At 42.9% G+C, this 20,148-nt stretch overlaps 1 protein-coding gene across 17 annotated transcripts in view; it reads left to right on the forward strand.

The window, feature by feature from the left end:
* The window catches only part of Asph (aspartate beta-hydroxylase), a 340,882-nt gene that overhangs the window by 75,569 nt on the left and 245,165 nt on the right, over positions 1 to 20,148 (forward strand). For 12 of the 17 annotated variants that reach the window (XM_037202420.1, XM_037202409.1, XM_037202412.1 and 9 more), the window contains 7 exons: positions 3,093 to 3,212; positions 6,088 to 6,120; positions 7,269 to 7,325; positions 8,864 to 8,911; positions 9,331 to 9,363; positions 14,547 to 14,585; positions 15,478 to 15,513. In XM_037202420.1, the coding sequence (XP_037058315.1) occupies positions 3,093 to 3,212; positions 6,088 to 6,120; positions 7,269 to 7,325; positions 8,864 to 8,911; positions 9,331 to 9,363; positions 14,547 to 14,585; positions 15,478 to 15,513 (366 nt within the window). The remainder of the gene's footprint in view (positions 1 to 3,092; positions 3,213 to 6,087; positions 6,121 to 7,268; positions 7,326 to 8,863; positions 8,912 to 9,330; positions 9,364 to 14,546; positions 14,586 to 15,477; positions 15,514 to 20,148) is intronic. The other 5 variants (XM_037202414.1, XM_037202424.1, XM_037202410.1 and 2 more) reach the window with 4 other exon arrangements.

Consider the following 20,148-nt stretch of genomic DNA (forward strand, 5'->3'; position numbering starts at 1 on the left):
CCTGGTGACTCCAGGATACTCAGTGAGGCTTGCCAGGCCGAGGACGCAGAAGCTCGCTGGAAAGAATGCATCGCCTCTTAGAGCAGACCGTGCTTCGCCCGGCCATGGTTGTAATTAGAGGCCCAGGGACAACAAGAATGTGAAGATAGTCAGAATGGCTGGCACCTAAGATGCATGGGTAGAGAATGAGGATAGAAAAGGACACTTGATTTGAAGAGGAGTTGAAGCTGCTGGGAGGTGTATAGAGTCCAGTTGGTCCTGCCTACAGTCTGAAGAATAGGCAGGGGCATGCCTGTGTACAGCAGAGAGACCAAATTTGAAGTCAAGATGGCGGGCTTGCAGCGGCGAGGGGAGGTGCGGCAGCTGTTTGTCAGCGGCCCGGTGGCTGTGGTGAACAGCTAACCAGAAGAGGCAAGAGTCCTGGAGCTAAGCTCCCTGCTGCACCGTCCTGCTGCTGTTTTATCTTCTTAAAGAGGCTTTCTCCATAGACAGTTACGTGGCTGGTCCATGGCTTCAGACATCATTTGTTGTTGCCATTCTGCTCCTGCACATGTCACCAGTGACTTACCTAAGTCTTACTGTAGCCAGTTGCACACAGCACAGCTCCATTTGGGTATGCCGTGGGTGACTCCGGCTGCCGCTGTGCCAGGCACTGCAGGCTTTCTTCGCCATTGCAGAGGCTCGCAGCTCCCATTCGCCCTTCCCCATGCCAATTGCTCTTCCTTGAGCTTTTTGTACTTCGTTAATAATTTTGTCTGTGGTGAGGAAAAGAGAGCACATCCTGGGGGCTCCCTACACTGGGCACTGCCAACTCTGTGCTGTCGCACTTTCCCTGTGTGGCTGATGCCAACTCTGAAATGCGAGGGACATTTCTCAAACCACACAGCTAATCATGGCAGATGCAGGTTAGCAAAGGAGTTGTAGGCCCCGGGAGGTCATGCGCAGTCAGTCTGATGAGATGTGCAGATGGGGTAGGAATGAGAAACACACACAAGCAGATGATACAGCAAATGCAAAGGCCCTGTGACACGTGAGCTGGATTTGTTTCAGGAGATGGCGACAGCAAGCCGAGTGAGAGGCAGAGACTGAGACTGAAAAGGCAGAACTGATAAGGCCACACCCAACACGGAGTAGAGTAGAGAGAACAGAAACAGACCTAGTGAATGCCGCTGCAGGGCCGTAAGGGGAGGCGGCAGAGGAAGCTAAAGCACAAGAGTCAACGTGTGTGGAGAGCAACTTGGACAGGCTTGCTGCCGGAAACAATGGCGCATCTACTGAACAGCAGTACTGACTGCTAGTGGTGCAAATCCCAGAACTTCTCTAGAGGGGATGAGGGAAAGAGGGCTGTCCCTCACTCAGCAGACAGTCATAGTTCCCGGGAGCAGTTGAATTTGGTGGTGGTTTTGTGCATGGCAGGTCTGAAAGGAGGAGAAACTCTAGCGCAGATGATGATGTAAAGATGGGAAGCAGATCCTGTGCCCCCTATAGCTCTCTGAGAATCAGTCGTTGGGATCTGTGAAAGCAAAAACAGTACTGACCTCCACCCCTCACTTTATCACATACCATGGCTGTAATGTTTGCTCTTTGAGGTGCAGTGGCAAAATTAGCACATTTTTTTTCTCAGTGTGAAGGTTTTGTAGCTACCTCAAATGTCATTTTCTTTCTTTAAAAAAAAATCAATTATAAAAAAAAGTATGAGTATTATTCCTTGGCATGGCCGACATCACTATTCTTGTGCTTTGGAGCCATTTTTACATTAAATAAGGGTTCCTGTATCAAATAACTGTGCCACTAAATCTTATGATGCTTGGCTGGTAGGGGACTAATGGGCAGGTTGAGTATACAGTGTTGATGAGCCTAGACCAAAGGGTAATTCATATTGCAGAGGGGATGGAGAGAGATGAAGAGGGATTTCATTACTAGGAAGTGAAAATATTTAAAGATATATGAACTGTTTATTCCTGGTCATTTAAGGTTTCACATTGTGGTTGGCCCCAGAGAAATAAAACTTCAGAAAGCAAAACTGCAGATCATGGCACCTTCTGTAAAGTATCTGCACACGTGGGTCTGTGTGACTCAGTGGAGCTGAGCCTCACTGTGCCACAGTGCGCAGTCTCTAAGAAGGGCTCCTTGTGGTCGTGGGGCAGTTTAATAGCAGCAGAGAGAATCTTGTTGTTTCTATAGTAATTGTAATGGTAATGACCACACTAGAGACTTATGATGGGCCAGGAATATTCCTAAGTATTTTCATCCTCCTGCTAATACTCTGAATAGATAATTAGTATTCCATTTTTATGGAAGGGGATCTCAGGCATGGAGTATGTAGTTTGTCTACACTCAGATGTAAAGAGCCTGTATCCAGAGCTTGCCTCCTGAGACTCTACACTCTCAACCACAGCTTAGTCCAGCTCACTCAGGTTCTCCACATGGGAGTGTTGTTTACAAAAAGTCACCTGCTAGGAACCATACAAGCCACTGTGGGGTAACCTGAAGGCAAGGTCACAGTCTAAACTATATTGAAATGGTATAATGTAGCATGTTCACTCAGTATACCCTAAACAATTCAGTGGAGAACTTTATACCTCTACTAACAAAATAGCTAAGGCTAGGTCAGTTTAGATGCACAGTGGGAGGTATATCTGGGTTCAGCAATACGGCTTAGCAGGCCCCGAGCTGCTCTCCACACTAAAACACTTAAGTTGTTGATTATAGTTGCTGCATGGAATTTGACAGTTCTCAATGAAATGTCTTGGTGTGACCTTTTTTCTGACTCAGGGATCATAAAAGAGATGTATGTATTATTAATTATAAAGTCATTTATTAATTCATCAAGTATTTGGGAGGACCTCCATTGACTACTTATGGTCCTGCCTGATTAGTATGCAGTGTGAGCAACATGATGAGGTGACTGTCCTCCGTGAGTTCACATGGTAAGAATTGACTCTCAGACTGGCACTGGCCAGATGGAGACAAATGGCTTTAGAAGGGTCAGTGGCTGAGGTTCCTGGGGTGGCTGCAGATGGGCCTGTCTAGGTTGGCTGCTGCTGTGGACTCCTAATGTTTCCCTTGCTCACTGTTTCTCCTTGTTGAAGACCCACAGCTGGAAGCAGAGGGGCCAGCAGGAGAACCACAGCCAGAGGTTGAGGACTTCCTCACAGTGACTGACGGAGATGACAGATTTGAGGCCCTGGAACCTGGGGCAGTTCATGAAGGTAGAGCACGTTTGTTTTAAAATAGTTGATAGGAGGGCTGGAGAGATGGCTCAGTGCTTCAGAGCACTGGCTGTTTTTCAGAGGATCCAGGTTTAATTCCCAGCACCCACATGGCAGCTCACGACTCTCTGTAACTCTAGTTCCAGAGGATCTGACATCCTCACACAGACATGCATGCGGGCAAAACACCAATGCACATAAAAATCAATAAATAAAATAATTGATAGTTTATAGTGTAATTACTAAAACGTTCCTAAAATTCCTTTAAGAGCAATATTTAATTTTATCTACATATTTTGAGGATTTAGCTTAATGCTGCAAAGTGAATGAACTTTTCTCTAAAATAAAATAATACCTGATTTCTTTCAAAGTCTGAAGGGAACCCATAAATAAGAGGATTTCTGATCATGGTGAGTACGGTGCTTTAGCAAACCTCTCCCGTGTGGCACCACCTAGGTGCCAATGCTTTAGCAAACCTCTCCTGTGTGGCACCACCTAGGTGCCATGTGACATATGAAATTCAAGTCACAGAACCACTGCACTTGCTGTCTGCCCCTGGGTCTTGTTCTGACAGCAGTGTCTCCCTGTCCTGGCCAGAGCGGAGTGTGTAGCTTCCAAAGTACATGTCTCCAGACATTTTTTGTAAGTAGCAAGTGTTTTTAGCCAGTGGAAAATTCAGTCGATGCTAGGACTCTCAGCTGCTCTTGTAGCACAAAGACAATAGTCAACTATAATTAATTAGGTAAAAAATGTCTGTGCTAACCAGCTAACAAATGGTTGCAAAAACTGCAAGTGACAAAACAGCAAAGCATACACACTTCTGGCATAATATGCTATGAAATTTCTCTAGTGGTAGGTGGCTTCTAATTTATGAAGATTTTCTAGGAATTTTCATCTAAGCCTGCTTAGAGCAAGAGAGACATTCTTTGTAGAAAAAGTGATAGCGTTGGTGGGCAGCATCCATGCCAATGATCAGAAGTGTATATAGTATGTATTTTATGTGTGTGTCAAAAGGCAGCCTAAAGTGCTTTTGAACATACATCTGTTTTCAGCTGCATTACACAGAAGACAGGTGTTGATGGACAAGGTTACAGCGTTCACACTCATCATTCATGTCCTGATTCCATAGGAACAGGTTTCTAATTTCTGAGTAAAGATGCTCCAGCAACGAGGTCCCCATTTTCATGGTGTCATGCTTGGCTCTCTTGTCTTTGGCTAAGATGGCTCAGAGTGCTTTACAGGGGCTCAGAATTTTTATTGAGGTGCTGCTAATTGCAGTTCACATGGATTTGATATTTGAAGCAGGAAGTATAGATGTAACCAACCGTCTTATTAAATAAGAAACACAGAAACAATGTAAAAGAGAAAGCCGAGAGGTCAGAGCTCAGAGCTAAAATCTCACCCTTCCTCCTGCTGTCCCAGCTTCTCGAAAAGAGACCTACTTCCTGTCGGTTCATTTTTTTATAGTATGTTGTTCTGCCTTCTCATTGGTTGTAAACCCAAACACATGACTGCCTCGTCACTGTCTGAATGTACAGCCCCCTAGGTCTTAAAGGCATATGTCTCCAATGCTGGCTGTATCCCTGAACACACAGAGATCTTATGGGATTAAAGGCGTGTGCCACCACCGCCACACTCTTGCTATGGCTCTAATATCTCTGACCCCCGGATAACTTTATTTATTAACATACAATCAAAATAATATTTCAGTACAATTAGATTACCACCACAAGGAAGGGTTTAATATTAGCAAGGTTAAGAGGTCAGCTCTGGACTGGAAGAGCTACTTCTAAGAAGCCTGTAAGTTAAAGAAACCTTATTTTCTATCATAATCTTTGATAAAAAGCAGATTACATTTGAACCAAAAAGTTTTATCATTGAGAGTCTTTAGAGATTAAAAATATTTGCACCTTCTGATCTGTCAAATAAAATATACAAAGATTGAATCATAAAAAAGCAGATAAGGGAGCATGGAGTGGCCTTGTTGGAAAGAAGGGCCCTGTAGAGAGTGCAGAGGATGAAGAGAAGGTGATGGAGGATGAATGTGATCCGAACACATTCTGTACATGGACACGATTGTCAAAGGATGTCTAAAGTATGCAAAGGTTATAGTGGTGAGGATCGAAGGGTGGCATTTTTACTCTCGGTGGAAGGGAGCTCAGTGACCAGGGCATTTCCTATGCAGGCGTGGTGGTACATGTCTACAGTCCATTCATTAGTCGGAAGCCAGGCTGAATGGTGAGACCTTGTTTCATAAATAAACAGAAACCCAGTTGTGGTGGTACACGCATTTAATTCCAGCATTCAGGAGGCAGAGGCAGGTGGATCTCTGTGAGTTCTAGGCCAGCCTGGTCTCTGGAGAGTTCTACACCAGCCATAGGCACCAAGTGAGACCTTGTCTGAAAACAAAACCAACCAACCACCAACCAATTCAAAACCAGACCAAACCAGGAAGACATACTCTTTAGCTTTGCATACATACCAAGTCTCCTCTATTCTTGTTTTCAACATGCATTTCCACTTTAGAAAAGAGTGGGGCAAAGCTAGTAACCAGAATGCCACAGTGGAGTGTGGACTGACAGTTCGCACCTTTCCGGCATCCAGCCCCTGTGGTCACTGCGTGAATTGCCTTCTCTCTTTTCTCCAGGTTGTGGTGTGTGTCAACTCTGGTGGGTAAAGTAAGAATTCATGAGATGTGTGGTGTAAAGTAGTGATTAAATGATAGAGACTTAATTGATATTTCCTTGCTTTATTTTGATAGTTTTATAATAAAATCATTGATAAGCATTCAAGACAGACATATAGACATATAGCAGATACATATACCATATATGAGAGAGTAGTAATATCAATCTAATGCTTTTTTTTCTTTCAGAAACTGAGGATAGTTACCATATGGAAGAGACGGGTAAGATTTTTATTAGTCTTTATTAATTAGAGTGAATCTTCTTCTAACAGCATCATGAGTTACATAAAATACTATTTATTAATATTTTTAAATGATTCAGTGTATCATATGACATATAGCTAGCTAATAATGTTATTTGTGTTTTGTTCATATTCATTTTCTGAATATAAATCCCAAATAGTGGAATTGCTCTGCCAAAATATGCAAAGGAATTGCATTTCATTTTGATGGTATATACCTGTAATTTCAGACTCAGAAAGTGGAAGTGGGAAGGTTGTTAGTTCAAAACTCCCCTGGGTTATATAGTGCAACCTTGTCAAAACAAACACACACAGACACACACACACACCACCACCACCACCACCATACCACCACTACACCACCACCTCCACCACCACCACCACCACCACCAGGAACAGTAAACAACAACAACAACAAACCGTGGTGCCTCACATCTATAATGCTAGAATCTGGCAGGCTGAGACAAGACGATTGCCATGAGGCCAGCCTGGGCTATAAAGTAAGACCTGTCTCAAACAAAACAAAAGAAAGAGGAAGAAAAATAAACAATCACAAAACAATGCATGCATGCTTTATAGCTTTAAATTGTGAAGTTGGCGAAAGATCTATATCATGTTTTCCTGCCTGTCATGAGACCCTAGAAAGCATGTCCATGCTCAAGCTGGATTTATTGTATTTCAGGGAGCCTATTCTGACTAGTTTTCCTTCTAGTATCAGAGCAAATGACTCTTGGTGTTATTGAGTGGTCTTTAGGACCCGATTCCCTTCAGTGCTATAGATCTGTAAACACTGGACTGTTACAGTTGGAGCCAGTCTGGTAAGACTCTCTGTACAGTGCTCCTTTGTGGCAAGAGGACTGACCTGCACTGTCCTCATATGTTGTGAACGGCTGACTAGCTGAATTTGGACATGCCACATGAGACTATAGCTCTGGTGCTTTATGCATGGATTAGAAATTCATTGCTATTGGAAACTGCCTTATCTTTTTATTTGGCATTAAGTATAGTTCATGTAAGTTTGTTCTCTGAGTGAACATAGTAGATCACAGGATTTGTGGCTTTCTGGTTTTAGGTATCACATATAAACCTTATTTGAGACATTTTAACTTCCCCTTTCCTAATTTATAGCATCCCAGGACCATCCAAACGATGTAGAAGAGATGATGCATGAGCAAGAACGCTCAGGTCTGTAAATATTAAAATTACCAATGTATTTTCTGTTGGAGGTTGTGACTTAGGACGGCTCAAGGCAGTGAATGGTTTACTCTGATTTCCCACAGAGGTGATTCACAATTCTTGCAGTTGCTCATATTCCCTAGATGACAGGGTTTTCTGCATATCATGTAACAGTACAAGGTAAATGGAGAGAAAAGGATGCCTTTCTTCACACCACTGGGGCTCCTTTAAAGGGGCCCTGGAATGGAAGAGAGCGCGATGTCAGAGGCAGGAGGCTGCACACCTTATCTGCTCTTTAGCCATCTTGGCAACTAGACAGCAGCTTGTGGGACTCTGTGTGTGTTAAACTTTATTAAAGAGAGTAGTAGTACATGTGTCAGTTCTTACTGCTGAGACACAATAGCAGAGAGGTAATTTTTCAAGGATGAAACCATTTTTCAGTTTCATTAACATACTGGCTTTCATTATGATATTTTCATCCATTTGTACTGTGTACATTAATATATTTATACACACTCCTACCGTCCACCCTTCTCTGGCTTTCCCATCATTCTCCTTTCCTCCATTTTTCCAAATAGTCTTCCTCCTGCTCTCAAATTTTGTCTTTTCCTTTCTTTCCCTCTCTCTCCCCTTCCTCTTCCTCCCCTTAAAGTTTTCACAGGAGAGCAAACGCATTGGTCTCTCAGATTCTGACTTCCTTTACTTAACTTGACATCTTCAGTTCAATCCACTGACTTCAAATGACAAAGTTGTGTTCTTTATGGTGAAACGAAACATCACTCTTGATATATACCTCATTGTCTATATCTAATCATTGGACACTTAGGCTGACTCCATGAGTTAGCTATTGTAGATAGGGTCACAGCAAATGTAGACGTGCAGGTGTCTGTTGTATATAGACGTAGACTCCCTAAGTATATATCCTGGTGTGGGATAGCAGGATCAAACCATGCTCTGCTCATAGAATCAGATTTTCATTATTATTCTTGTTATTTTTAGTGGTGATGCTGGGGTTTGAACCCAGGGCCACCTAAGTACTAGGCAAGCACTCTACCACTGCACTACTTCCTAGCCCAGAATCCTGTGTTTTAGGTTTGGGTTTATGAGCTCCATTGCTTTGGGCCTGAGGCAAAGCAGAATGTTATGCAGCAGGAGCAGATGGCAGAGTGAGGCTACTCCCATCATGATACCTGGCAGCAAAAAGCTTGTGAAGGGAGGGCAAGCTATATTCAACGACCCCGAGTGACACAATGACCTATATCCTCTATTAAGGCCCCATTTCCTAACAGCCCATTCAGCTATAAATTCATTGATGGATTAATCCATTGATGAGGTTAACACCTTATGATCAATCACCTCTCCGTAGTGCCACTGACTGGGACCCTAGCCTCCAACACAGGAGCCTTTGGGGACATTTTATATCCAAGGCACAACAGTATCTACCTTATAAGGTTTTCCAGGTTAGAATTAATGTATACTCTTCTAGAATGGTGTCTGTGATATGTGTGCTGTTTGCTATAGGCAAAATCTTTCTTTTCTTTTTTTAGATCCTAGCAAAGCAGCAAGAGAGGTTGATGAGCCACAGCAGGGTGCAGGTATTGATGGGCATTGCCATTCGCATTTCAATCATGAAAGGGTCTTCAGTGCTACTGTGTTTATTTGGTGGCTTTTTCTGTCAAAGACTAAAGATGCAGTTTCAGTAGAACTTTTTTGTCCTGTATCAAAGGTAGTTTATTAAAGGAATATCGTGTGCTTGTCTCCTCCTACTGACAGTCCCACTGTGACAAAGTGAGCCACAAACTCCTAGTGCTAAGTTTTTATAGGTTATTAGCAGGAATTTTTATGAGAATAATTTTCCTTCTTTTACATTCATTCCCTTTGGAGAGAGGCACATGTTTGTAACTGCAACATCAATTAGATATTTGTGTTTAAGATAAGGTTTTTTAGTATTTTTTTTTCATTTTTCTTTAGTTACACAGCTTATTTTGTCTTAAATCTCCATTTTTTTTTCCAGAGGAAGCAACACACCAAGACTATGCTGAACCAGGTTTGTAAATATTTCTTAACCCTAAGCCATTTATTTGTTTAAAAATTTATTCATTATTGGTGAAATTATTAAGGCCACTCCACGTAGTTAAAAGGAAGATTTATTTAGTGGGTAACTTACAAAAAAGGGATAGGTAGGTCGTGGGGTCTGGGAATGTGTATTGCAGTCCAACGATGTTCTCTGGAGCTCTGCTCGGTCAACCTCCACTGTCAAGGGTCCAGGAGCCGAGAGAGCGCTGGCCCATCCAGATCTCGGGTCTCCAGGTGCCTCCCTTGGCCCTGCCTTGTAGGCGTGACAGTTGCCAAAGCCTCAATGGGGGTTCGAACTTCCAGATCAAAGCTGGAATGGCTACCCACTACACCTCCCCCTTTTTGTGTAAATAAGAAGGTTCTAAACTAATACAAGACTATATACAAAGGAATGGTTATCAAATATTGTCCAGAAATAATGAGGGATAATGACCTAGATAAGATGGAACTACAACCAATGCGAACAATATCAAGCAAGAAACACATACTAAAGTCCAGAGAAGTATAGAGCATAGGTAAATGGCATGTTATAAAGATCATTCCAAAAGGTGTCCTATCCTAAAGAACCTGAATCTAATACTTAATATGTTCTATCTAAGATATTACACACACACACACACACACACACACACACACACACACACACACACACACAAAGTTGTAACTATAACTGCTAGTCTTCAGTCCCATCAAAGACCTGAGAAGGAACATAATGGTCCCTAAGAAATGGTAGATGGATGCAAGCAACTTTTGGGAATCTTGCAAGAGTAGACCGAGACAGCTGGCTGTAGATGTAACCAACCGTCTTATTAAATAAGAAACATAGAACCAGTGCAAAGAAGAAAGCCAAGAGGTCAGAGCTCAGAGCTAAAATCTTACCCTTCCTCCTGTGGTGGTCCTACCTCTCCGAAAAAGATCTTCTTCCTGTGTGTTTGTCTTTATATAGTCTTTCTGTTCTGCCTTCTCATTGGTTGTAAACCTAAACACCTGACTCTCTCGTCACCGTCTGTATGTACAGCCCTCCAGGTCTTTTATGGTATTGAGATTAAAGGCGTGTGTCTCCAATGCTGGTTATATCCTTGAACATACAGAGATCTACCTAGCTCTGTCTACAAAGTGCTGGGATTAAAGGTGTGTGCCACCACCGCCACGCTCTTGCTATGGCTCTAATAGCTCTGACCCCCGGGCAACTTTATTTATTAACATACAATTAAAATCACATTTCAGTACAAATAAAATACCACCATAGCTGGCAGCCTGGACAGTCACCTAATGTTTCTTAGCATTGTTGGTGCATTCAAATTGGCTGCAGACCTAGAATATCTGACAGACCATTTTCAGAAGCAGGAATTCTGAAAGACCATCTTACCTTGTCTTGGCAGAGTACAGTGGTCGCTTTCCTTGTGTCCCACTTATCCAGAAAGGACAGCATTGCATTTGTACTGTCAGCAGTCGAGGCAAGGGCAGTTCTTTGCCCAGTAGGCCATTTTGTGCCAAGAAGACAAACTTCCAAATGGAAATGTCTCAGAAGCCCAATACTACACTTCTTGCCAGAATTTCAGACAATCTTACCCATTACTCTAAGACTTGCTCCAGAACCTACAGTTAGTCTAAGTGAGATTTAACTATCTGAGCTTTCTCACAGTACCCAACAGAGATACCATCACCCCCTAAACAGCAGGAAGCAATTCTAAGAAAACAACGCCCCTTCTCCCTAAGTTTCATATTTCTCAGGGTTATGGATGATGGTTATAGGGTTGGGGGTGGAAGAAAATATTAGACTCAGTATTCTCTTAAAAAAAAAAGGAAAAGAAGAAATGGAATGGATAGGTATAAGATATTATGGTAGATTACTGTATGTACTAGTAAACAAATTTAGTAAAATAGCAGCCTTAGATAATTTGCACTGTTATGGATTCTTATCTGTTGATACAAATGTTAACTATTTTTATATTCCTGTTTAAGATATATATTCAGATCTGTGAGCTCTGAGGTTATGGGAGCCCTACTTGAAGGAATTACAACTTTTTGAGAGCTGGCAAAGTGCACAGAGAAAAGAAAAATAACAGTCTGTGTGTAGGTGTGACATGCTATTTGTTATGTATATGTTTAAGATTTGAGAAAGTATCAAGATCACTATCTATAATGGCTGTTTCCATTGGGATATAAATGATAAGCTTAGGTTGTCTTTGCATACAGTTTTTTAAAAAATTAAAAAACTTGGCCATTGAGATAGCATTAAATTTTCAGTCTTGAATTTGAAGGAGAAATGGGAATTTAGACATTAAAGATTATTTCTAGAGATAAGATATGGGATATTTTTCTGCATTCTTCCAATCATTGTCATGGTTTTAAAAAAACGTGATTGGTCTACAGTGTTCAGACTAGCTCAGATTTAGAGGAATCTAAAATCAAATGGAACAAGACTTAGGTTGGATATCACACTCAATGGCAATTTTTTTGTTTGTTTGTTTTGTTTTTGAGACAGGGTTTCTCTGTGTTGTTTTGGTGCCTGTCCTGGAACTTGCTCTCTAGACCAGGCTGGCCTCGAACTCACAGAGATCCACCTGCCTCTGCCTCCCAAGTGCTGGGGTTAAAGGCACGCACCACCACCGCCCAGCATAGTAAGTGTTATTTTAAAATGTTAACAGGAGTTAATGACTATGACCTTACCTAAATGGACACCAGGATTTGGTAGGATGCTTTGCATTGCCTTGCTATATATAAAGTGAAACTTCATCAGGTAGAAATAGTGGAAGAACTTCATGTCCATTCTCCCTCAAACTCTGCAGAACCTCTGCAAACTCTGCATGTAAACACATGCCTTTCCACCTCACAGATGTCCCTGCAAGCATCAAGCCTACAGTGCACAGCCTAGGAAGTGATGTCACAGCCTTGCTAGCCCACTGAGTTACTTATTTACATGTTATCTATCAGTAGCACTGGCGCTGGAGCAGCTGTTGGAAAGGACACATGTGTTTGGTGTTCTTACAGACATTATAGTGTGGCAGGAGGAAGGAATTAGCCCGTGATTCTAGTGCAGCCTTCTGTTAGCTGACAGGTACTTGTGGGAGCCAGTTCATTGCGGGGCAGGTCTCTAATAAAAGACAGGCTGGCTTGTGGATTAGGTCCATGGAGATGGGTGTGGTTGGTGATGTCTGTTTATGGATTGTGTGGGGTGAGAGAGGGATGGAGCTAAAATGACTCTGTGATCCATGTCCAGAGGAGATGTGTAGACAAGGTCAAGAACAACTTCGTCCTCTTGGGGTGGCACGCAGGGGCACTGCAACGTCAGATCTGCATCCTGAATACGCTGATGCGTCTGCAGATAATGAGCTGGAGATAGACAAGGGGCCGCAGTGGAGAGATGGTTAGGTGATGGTCGTGATTGAAGTCTGACCTGGCCTCTAAGTCATATTTAGGTCAGTTGAGGACCCACAGGAGATAAAAGTTCCAGAAAGGGATGTTTGGTGGGGCCTGGTGCTTCTAGGAGCCACGTTCGAGCTGTGTGCTGCTCTGCTACTGTTCAGTGGACAGATTGGATGGCAGTGATGGCGGTTAATGCCAGGAAAGCGGGGTGGTGGCAGTAAAGGTGGAGGGCGGTGGTCATAGCTGAGCAGTGTCTAGAGGGTAAAACTGTTAGGGCTTGCAGCATGTAGGTAGATGGGAAGTCGGGAAACAAGGAGCCAGGAACGGTGACTCCTCTGCCGGCTTGATGAATGGTGGGCTTTTTTCTAAGAAAAGAGAAACTGGGAGACAAAGAATTCTTGAGCCCAGTTTCATGCAAACTGATAGTGAGGGTGGTTTGAGCTCCCCAAGAGGTGAGACCAGAGAAACCATTTGATGGTGTTCACCTTGCAGTGGAGTCCAGTGCTCGGGGATTCCTGTGATTGGAGCCAGGCTGTGAATCCTCTAATAAGAGGACAATGGGATCAAGGGTAGGTCCTGTGTTGGGGAGCAGGGTTCTACTGCCTGGAATAAAAAGGACTGCGTGATTACGAGGACAGTGGGGTCAAGGGTAGATCCTGTGTCTAGGAGCACACCTCTACTACCTGGTAGTACTACCTTTTCTTAAAAGGACTGGGTGATGGAGAAGATCAAGAATGAGAAAGGAGAGAGCCCTGCAAGCCCAGGGTGGATGTTGGAGCAAGGCCTATTGCTAAGAGATCCTTTAGGGTGGGGCTTAGAAGTATCCTGAGTTTAATGCTGTCGCTGTGCTCATGGGGGTCGTTTCAGGCACTCATGGGAGTGGGTTGAGTAGAGAGGTCCCTGTCAGTCACTGAAGAAATCTGACTGAGGTAGAAGGGCAGGGCAAAAGTCACCTGGCCCAGGAAAGATCTGGCTTCACTCCCGGAGTCTGTAGAGGTTTGTTTGTGCCTGTTTAAGTGCTAACTGCCAGGTGGCATGGTTGTCCTCCAGTAGTGTCTAAAACATAGTCAATACTCAAAAGCAGTTCTTCCTTTATGTATAAATGGATAGATTTATTACCACTGAGGCAGACTAGGAGGTTTGTTTTTGGTGTACCAGACATTGGAAGCATTTTAGAAGGTCAGTTGACAGGAAATTGCTTGCTGCTGGGTGTGGGGGAGGGCCATGGGGACACACTGTTTGCATCAAAGCACAGAAACTCCAGGCCCTGTGGCAACAGATGGCAGCAGGGACAGGCACTGGGCCCTGGTTACCATGGTAAATCAAAGGCCCCATCAGCCAGTTCCTGCTAAGAGGGTAGCAGCAGGGATGCATGTCCCCAGGTTACCATCTGAGGACCAATCCCTATGCAAACTAGAGACTGCCTGGTAAGAACTGAGATCCAGGATAATTAGCAGGCTAGAGCTCACACAGACAGGAAGCAAACAGAAAGAAGAATCCGCATCAACCAGCTAATCTTGCTGACTAGGGGAGGAGCTTGTACTTGCCTCTGTGCAAGAAGGAACATATGAAGTTACCATCTCCCGTGGCTGCCCAGTGGCTAAACTTTGAGCCCAGACTGTTTGCTTTACATCATTCAGCCCCATTCCTCCCATCCTGCCTCTGTAATACACATTGTTAGAGAGGGAGCCTGGGAGTTAAAACATTTATGAATGAAAGAAGGACATTGTTGGTTGTCACTGTTACTTGGTGCTACCTGATTGTTTTTTCTGTTTACTTCCATAGTATATGAACATTCAGAAAACGAAGGGATAGAGATTTCAGGTGAGTTTTTCCAATGTTAACTGTGTATTTTTACCTGCATAGCTGTGGAGCAAAAAGAGATAGAAGATTTTTCAAGCCACTAAGAAGTCACTAGGAATTGTCAAACATGGTGTCTACAGTGAGATTGGTGTTAGGATGGCCCACAGATTCCAAACCCGAAAATACTCCAGGCCCTGTCTAAAAAGCAAGGCCTCTGCAGCCTGTAACCTGTGTGTGTTTTCCCAAGCACGTTGAACCACCCCTGCATCACCCCCTGGAATGCCATTGGAATGCTATGTCTGTAGGTCAGTTCCTTCTACCGGGAAGGAACTAATGACAAGAGAGCAGGGTCTGTACAGGTTCACTTTTCCTTTTTCCCTGGGTGTTTCTGATCCTTGGCTGGTGAATGTGAGGATGTAGAACACATAGGCACAGAAGAATTTTTATTTTACATCAGAAGACTAAGATTAGTCTCTTTGATTAAACTTTTGAATACAATTAAGAATTAAAGTTGATTTTGTGGTGAAATACTCAGGAGTCTCCCATAAGGAAATATAACCTAGACAAAGCTTTCTGAGTGGATTTTAGCCACTTTAGGGATCTAAGTCAGTGGTTCTCAACCTGTGGGTCACAACCCATTTGGGGGTCAAAGACCCTTTGACAGGGGCTACCTGTCAAAATACCTGTGGAAAACACAGGTATTTACCTTATGATTCATAACAGTAGCAAAATTGCAGTTATGAAGTGGCAACAAAATAATTTTATGGTTGGAGGGAGGGGGGGGCCGGGGGGCTGTTACCACAACATGAGAAACTGTATTAAAGGGTTGCAGCATCAGGAAGGTTGAGAACCACTAATCTAAGTGAAGGTGAGTTAATATGTTTGGTTTATTATTATTATTATTATTTTTTAGATAATGCCATAGAAGATTCCAGTATAATTTCAGAAGGTAGGTTATTTTTATAAAGATGATCCTATACTCTGTATCAAAGTAGATCATTTTATTGAAAACACATGCTGAGCTGTGTGTTTACCCAGGGCTCAGGGGCTCGCAGTGCCGGGGTGGATGAAGCCAGTAGAGTTCTTTTCCATGAGGCTGCCATTCTACTGGCCATCCATAATAAAAGAAGAGTGCAGAGACAGTGACCGAAGACAGTGACAGGCTGCTGTGAGAAAAATAGACGTGTGGGAAGGGGTGCCCTTGTTTACCAGTAAGTGACCACTTCAGAAAAGGCGCGCTGGTGATAAAGGGTTATTCTGCGTGGAGATGGGCTGGATGTTTCATGATTCATGATGTCATTTAGATGCAAAGGAGGGAAAACATAGTTATTGCTTGTTTGGTTGATAGGGTTTCTTGGAAATGAAAGGATGTTTCCTGAAAAGTAAAAGTAGTTGCTTATACTCAGTTAAGTAGCAGTATTTCAGTACAGCAGATTCAATGATTCTTAGTTCACAGCAAGTTCCACATGGATTGTCTTTACTGGTCCTTATGGTAGACACCGAGGAGGAGATGGGGCAAAAATTTTTGTGTTTTTTTGTTTGGTTTGTTTTTTTATACAAATGTGCTGAAATTGGAACAAGGCCTAGTGAGACCTGGGTGATCCTGGTTCATCCTAGTTCCTCAGGCACAGTGGCTGAGTGTCCCTTCCCTGGAGTCCTGAAGTTGACTGTGAGCATGCATGCTTTCTCAGCAGAAGGCTACCGTATGAAGTAAGGAGAGGTTTCCTTGAAAATTCCTCTTAGAGTTTTTAATTTACATTTTTGTCAGGCTGGAATTACAGCCCCTGCCATGGATAAACACCCCACTGAGATACGGTGCAGCTAAGGGTTAGTGTCTTTGAGCTTGGTTTGGCAGACTGCATTGAAGTGTAATCTGAGGAAATGTGTGTGAAGGATTGGTGACTAGATTTACCTTCCTGTGCACATGCAATGGGGAGATGCCTGCACAGGTATAACCTCTGCATTCAGGTAGGAGTCAGGTACCAGTGACAGAAAACCAAAACCCTTGAGGAGAGTTTAATAGAACCTTCTTGGCTTGAAAATAATAAACACCAGGGTTCTGTAGAGGAACTTAACCTACATGATGAGCATATATTCCAAAAGGCTGTCTGTTAGATTGGCTTATCTGGTGTGAGCTGGGTGGCCCAACAATGACTGGCTGCACACTGGGGGGACCGAGACCTAGTAATGGTGTCAGTACACAGCTGGATGCCTCAGCAGTCCAGGGTGGTGATGACCTGGGGACCCCGAGAGCTGCTGGTCTTCTGTGCAGTTGGAAGGCCGATGGAGCTGAGTTCTGATGGCAGTGGATGACGAGGCTGTGGGACGGCTGTGCTCACTGGCAGGAGACAACACTGCTCTTGTGCAGCCTCTCTGCATGTCTGGTTGCTGCTGAGGATTCTGTCTCTTTGTGAGCACCTCTCACCTCTCAGTTAATCCTGCCGGGGTCTGCCCAGAGCTGTGTCTCTTCGTTGATTTCATGTTCAGTCCAGTTGACAGTCAAGACTGACCACCACAGTCACCATATGTAATTTAACCACACAAAGCGATTCTCCTGCCTTTGCCTTCCCAGTGCTGGGATCAAAAGATGTGCACCACACCTGGCTGAATCGTGATCCTAATTAGTCTTATTAAATAAAAACCCAGAGTCAGATGTTTTTCTTTTTTAGAACAAGATCCCTGATTCTAATCTCCTTTGTTTAGCTTTTCTCCTGACCATTAAAACTTGTAACCAACCACCCTAAACAATGACAAATTTCCATAACCCACTGAATGACCAAAAACCATCCATCCCACCTCTTGGGAATGTGGGCTTAATATTCTTAAAATTACTTCTTGCTGTCTGGGGGCAATGGCATCTTCAGAGGACCCTGAAAAAGAAAATAGGTTAATTGTCAAGTCCTGAGAGAGCTAGTCCTATATCATTTGTTATCCAGTCTCTGTATAATGGGAAAGTGCTGGCCTGTGTCGTCTTGGCTAGAGTAGTCCTGTGAGGCTGGAATAATCTCAGCCAGCCACCTTGAATTGAATTGTCCTGAGCAGTTTATAGTCCAAAGTGGATCTTTAGGTGGTGTTTTTCAGATTAGTGGAGTTACCATAGTTCAGGTGGAATCATCGTTGTGGGATCCTATCATCTCTTTGGAGACTTCAGAGATCGCATTAGTTTAGATTACTCCTTTTCTTGGAAATTTTTTTCTGAGTAGTTCTCCCTTCTTCTTTGCATGCTTATTTGTCCAAAGGTCTTTAAATTCCTCAAGATGGTTGATTTTATTTTCCTGGAAAGACAAAAACAAAACACTCCCAACTTAACTTTGGGGAGTTTCCTTTTTGGCAAGTTTATATCTGATCAAATGAAAAGCATTTGTTAGTTTTATAAGTTAGTTTAGATTGGATGGTCATGCTGTTTGATAAACTATCCCCTCTTCTAATCAAGAAGCCTCTCTTGTTCAAATCTAGTCTTATCAATTTTGATTTATGGTTTCTCCTGAAAAAAAAAAATTGTTTCTTCGACATAGGGTTTCTCTGTGTAGTGTTAGTGCCTGTCCTGGATCTCACTCTGTAGACCAGCCTGGCCTTGAACTCACAGAGATCTGCCTGGCTCTGCCTCCCTCCCGAGTGCTGGGATTAAAGACATGTGCCACTGCTACCCAGCTGAAATTTTTGTTTTATTTACTAAAGCTCTTCTATCATCCAGAGCAGTATGGCTTTTAACAATAGGCATTAAGTCCTTTTAATTGCTCTGGGAAGGCAATGTTTCCCACACAGTTACAAGGAATGACCTAACCAAATTTGGCATGGGGGCCTGTGAGAGCCCCCTAAGGTGCTTCCCAATGGCAAAGGGTTACCCTGTGTGTCCCTTGTTGATCTGCATTCATTGGTCCAGTGTTGGCCTTTGCTACACCTTCTGCATACTCCAGAAGGGAGGGCTTTTGTTTGGATTATTCCTAGAAAAAAACAATGTTTCTAGGAATACCTTGTCTACAATCCCTTTTTAGGTTATCTTGTTTGCCACAATTAAAACACCAGACATTTTGATTTTTTCTTCATTCTTCTGGAAACCACCTCTCCTATCCAAACATCATCATGGTTATGAGATTCAATATTGACTGTATCTCGGATCTATTCCCCTATAGGTGCTGACCTTGACTTTATTAGCATTGTGAATTAGCACTTTCAAAAGCCAAAGATTCAAGATTGAATTATTATTTGTCTAGCTTCTGAATTTGGTATCATTCTATTTACAGCTGAAGTCAATCAGCCTTTGTAAAAAATCAGTGAAGGTTTCTGTTGGGCCCTGTATAACTTTAGCAATAACTCAGCTCTCTTTCTGACTTCTTCAATTCTGCCTCAAGAATCAAAGCTTCTGCATGGCATAGAGCCAGGGTGTGGTCATCAATATGTAGACAGTCTTTGTAAATCAGCATAAGTGCCTCTCCAGGAAGTTAATCTGCGAAATTTCAGTACCTCTATGTTGCTGGAGAGCTTCTCTCCAGGTTCTACCAAGCCCCACAGTCCCAACAATCCACGTATAAAATAATCACTCAGACGCTTATATTACTTATAAACTCTATGGCTGTGGCAGGCTTCTTGCTAACTGTTCTTATATCTTAAATTAACCCATTTCTATAAATCTATACCTTGCCACGTGGCTGGTGGCTTACCGGCTCTTTACATGCTCTTGTCCTGGCGGTGGCTGCAGTGTCTCCCTCCTTCTTCCTGTTTCCCCAATTCTCCTCTCTCCTTGTCCCGCCTATACTTCCTGCCTGGTCACTGGCCATCAGTGTTTTATTTATATAGAGTGATATCCACAGCACTTCCCCTTTTCTTCTTTTTTTAAAAAGGAAGGTTTTAACTTTAACATGGTAAAATTACATATAACAAAACAATTATCGAGCAAGAATTACAGTTACAATATTAAAGAAGATGTCCTATCTATCTTATATTTGTGAGTTTAAGGTTTTATATCTAACTTATCTTTTATCATAACTGAGGAAATTACAACTATCTAGTCTTTAACCACATCAAAGACCTGAGAAGGAACATAATGGTACCTGAGAAATGGTAGATGGATGCAAGCAACTTTCGGGAATCTTGCAAGAGTAGACCAAGACAGCTGGCAGCCTGGACAGTCACCTAATGTTTCTCAGCATTGTTGGTGCATTCAAATTGGCTACAGGCCTAGAGTATCTGACAGACCATTTTCAGAAGCAGGAATTCTGAAAGACCATCTTACCCTGTCTTGGCAGAGTACAGTGGTCGCTTTCCTTGTGTCCCGCTTGTCCAGAAAGGACAGCATTGCATTTGTACTGTCAGCCATCAAGGCAAGGGCAGTTCTTTGCCCAGTAGGCCATTTTGTGCCAAAAGACAAACTTCCAAATGGAAATGTCTTAGAAGCCCAACATTCTCTCGGGATCAATTGGTGCAGCCAGGAGCAATTGTGTCTCACATGTCAACAGAATTCTAAGTTATTTAAATGCCATATTCTCTAGGTCTATGAAGTGTTTGAAGATTACCTATCTATCTGAAATATATCTATGTATACCTAGAAGACTTAACTAACATGGCTACAAATATGATTATCATA

This window comes from Peromyscus leucopus, chromosome 2, assembly GCF_004664715.2.
Source record: "Peromyscus leucopus breed LL Stock chromosome 2, UCI_PerLeu_2.1, whole genome shotgun sequence".
In the NCBI taxonomy this organism is placed as follows: domain Eukaryota; kingdom Metazoa; phylum Chordata; class Mammalia; order Rodentia; family Cricetidae; genus Peromyscus; species Peromyscus leucopus.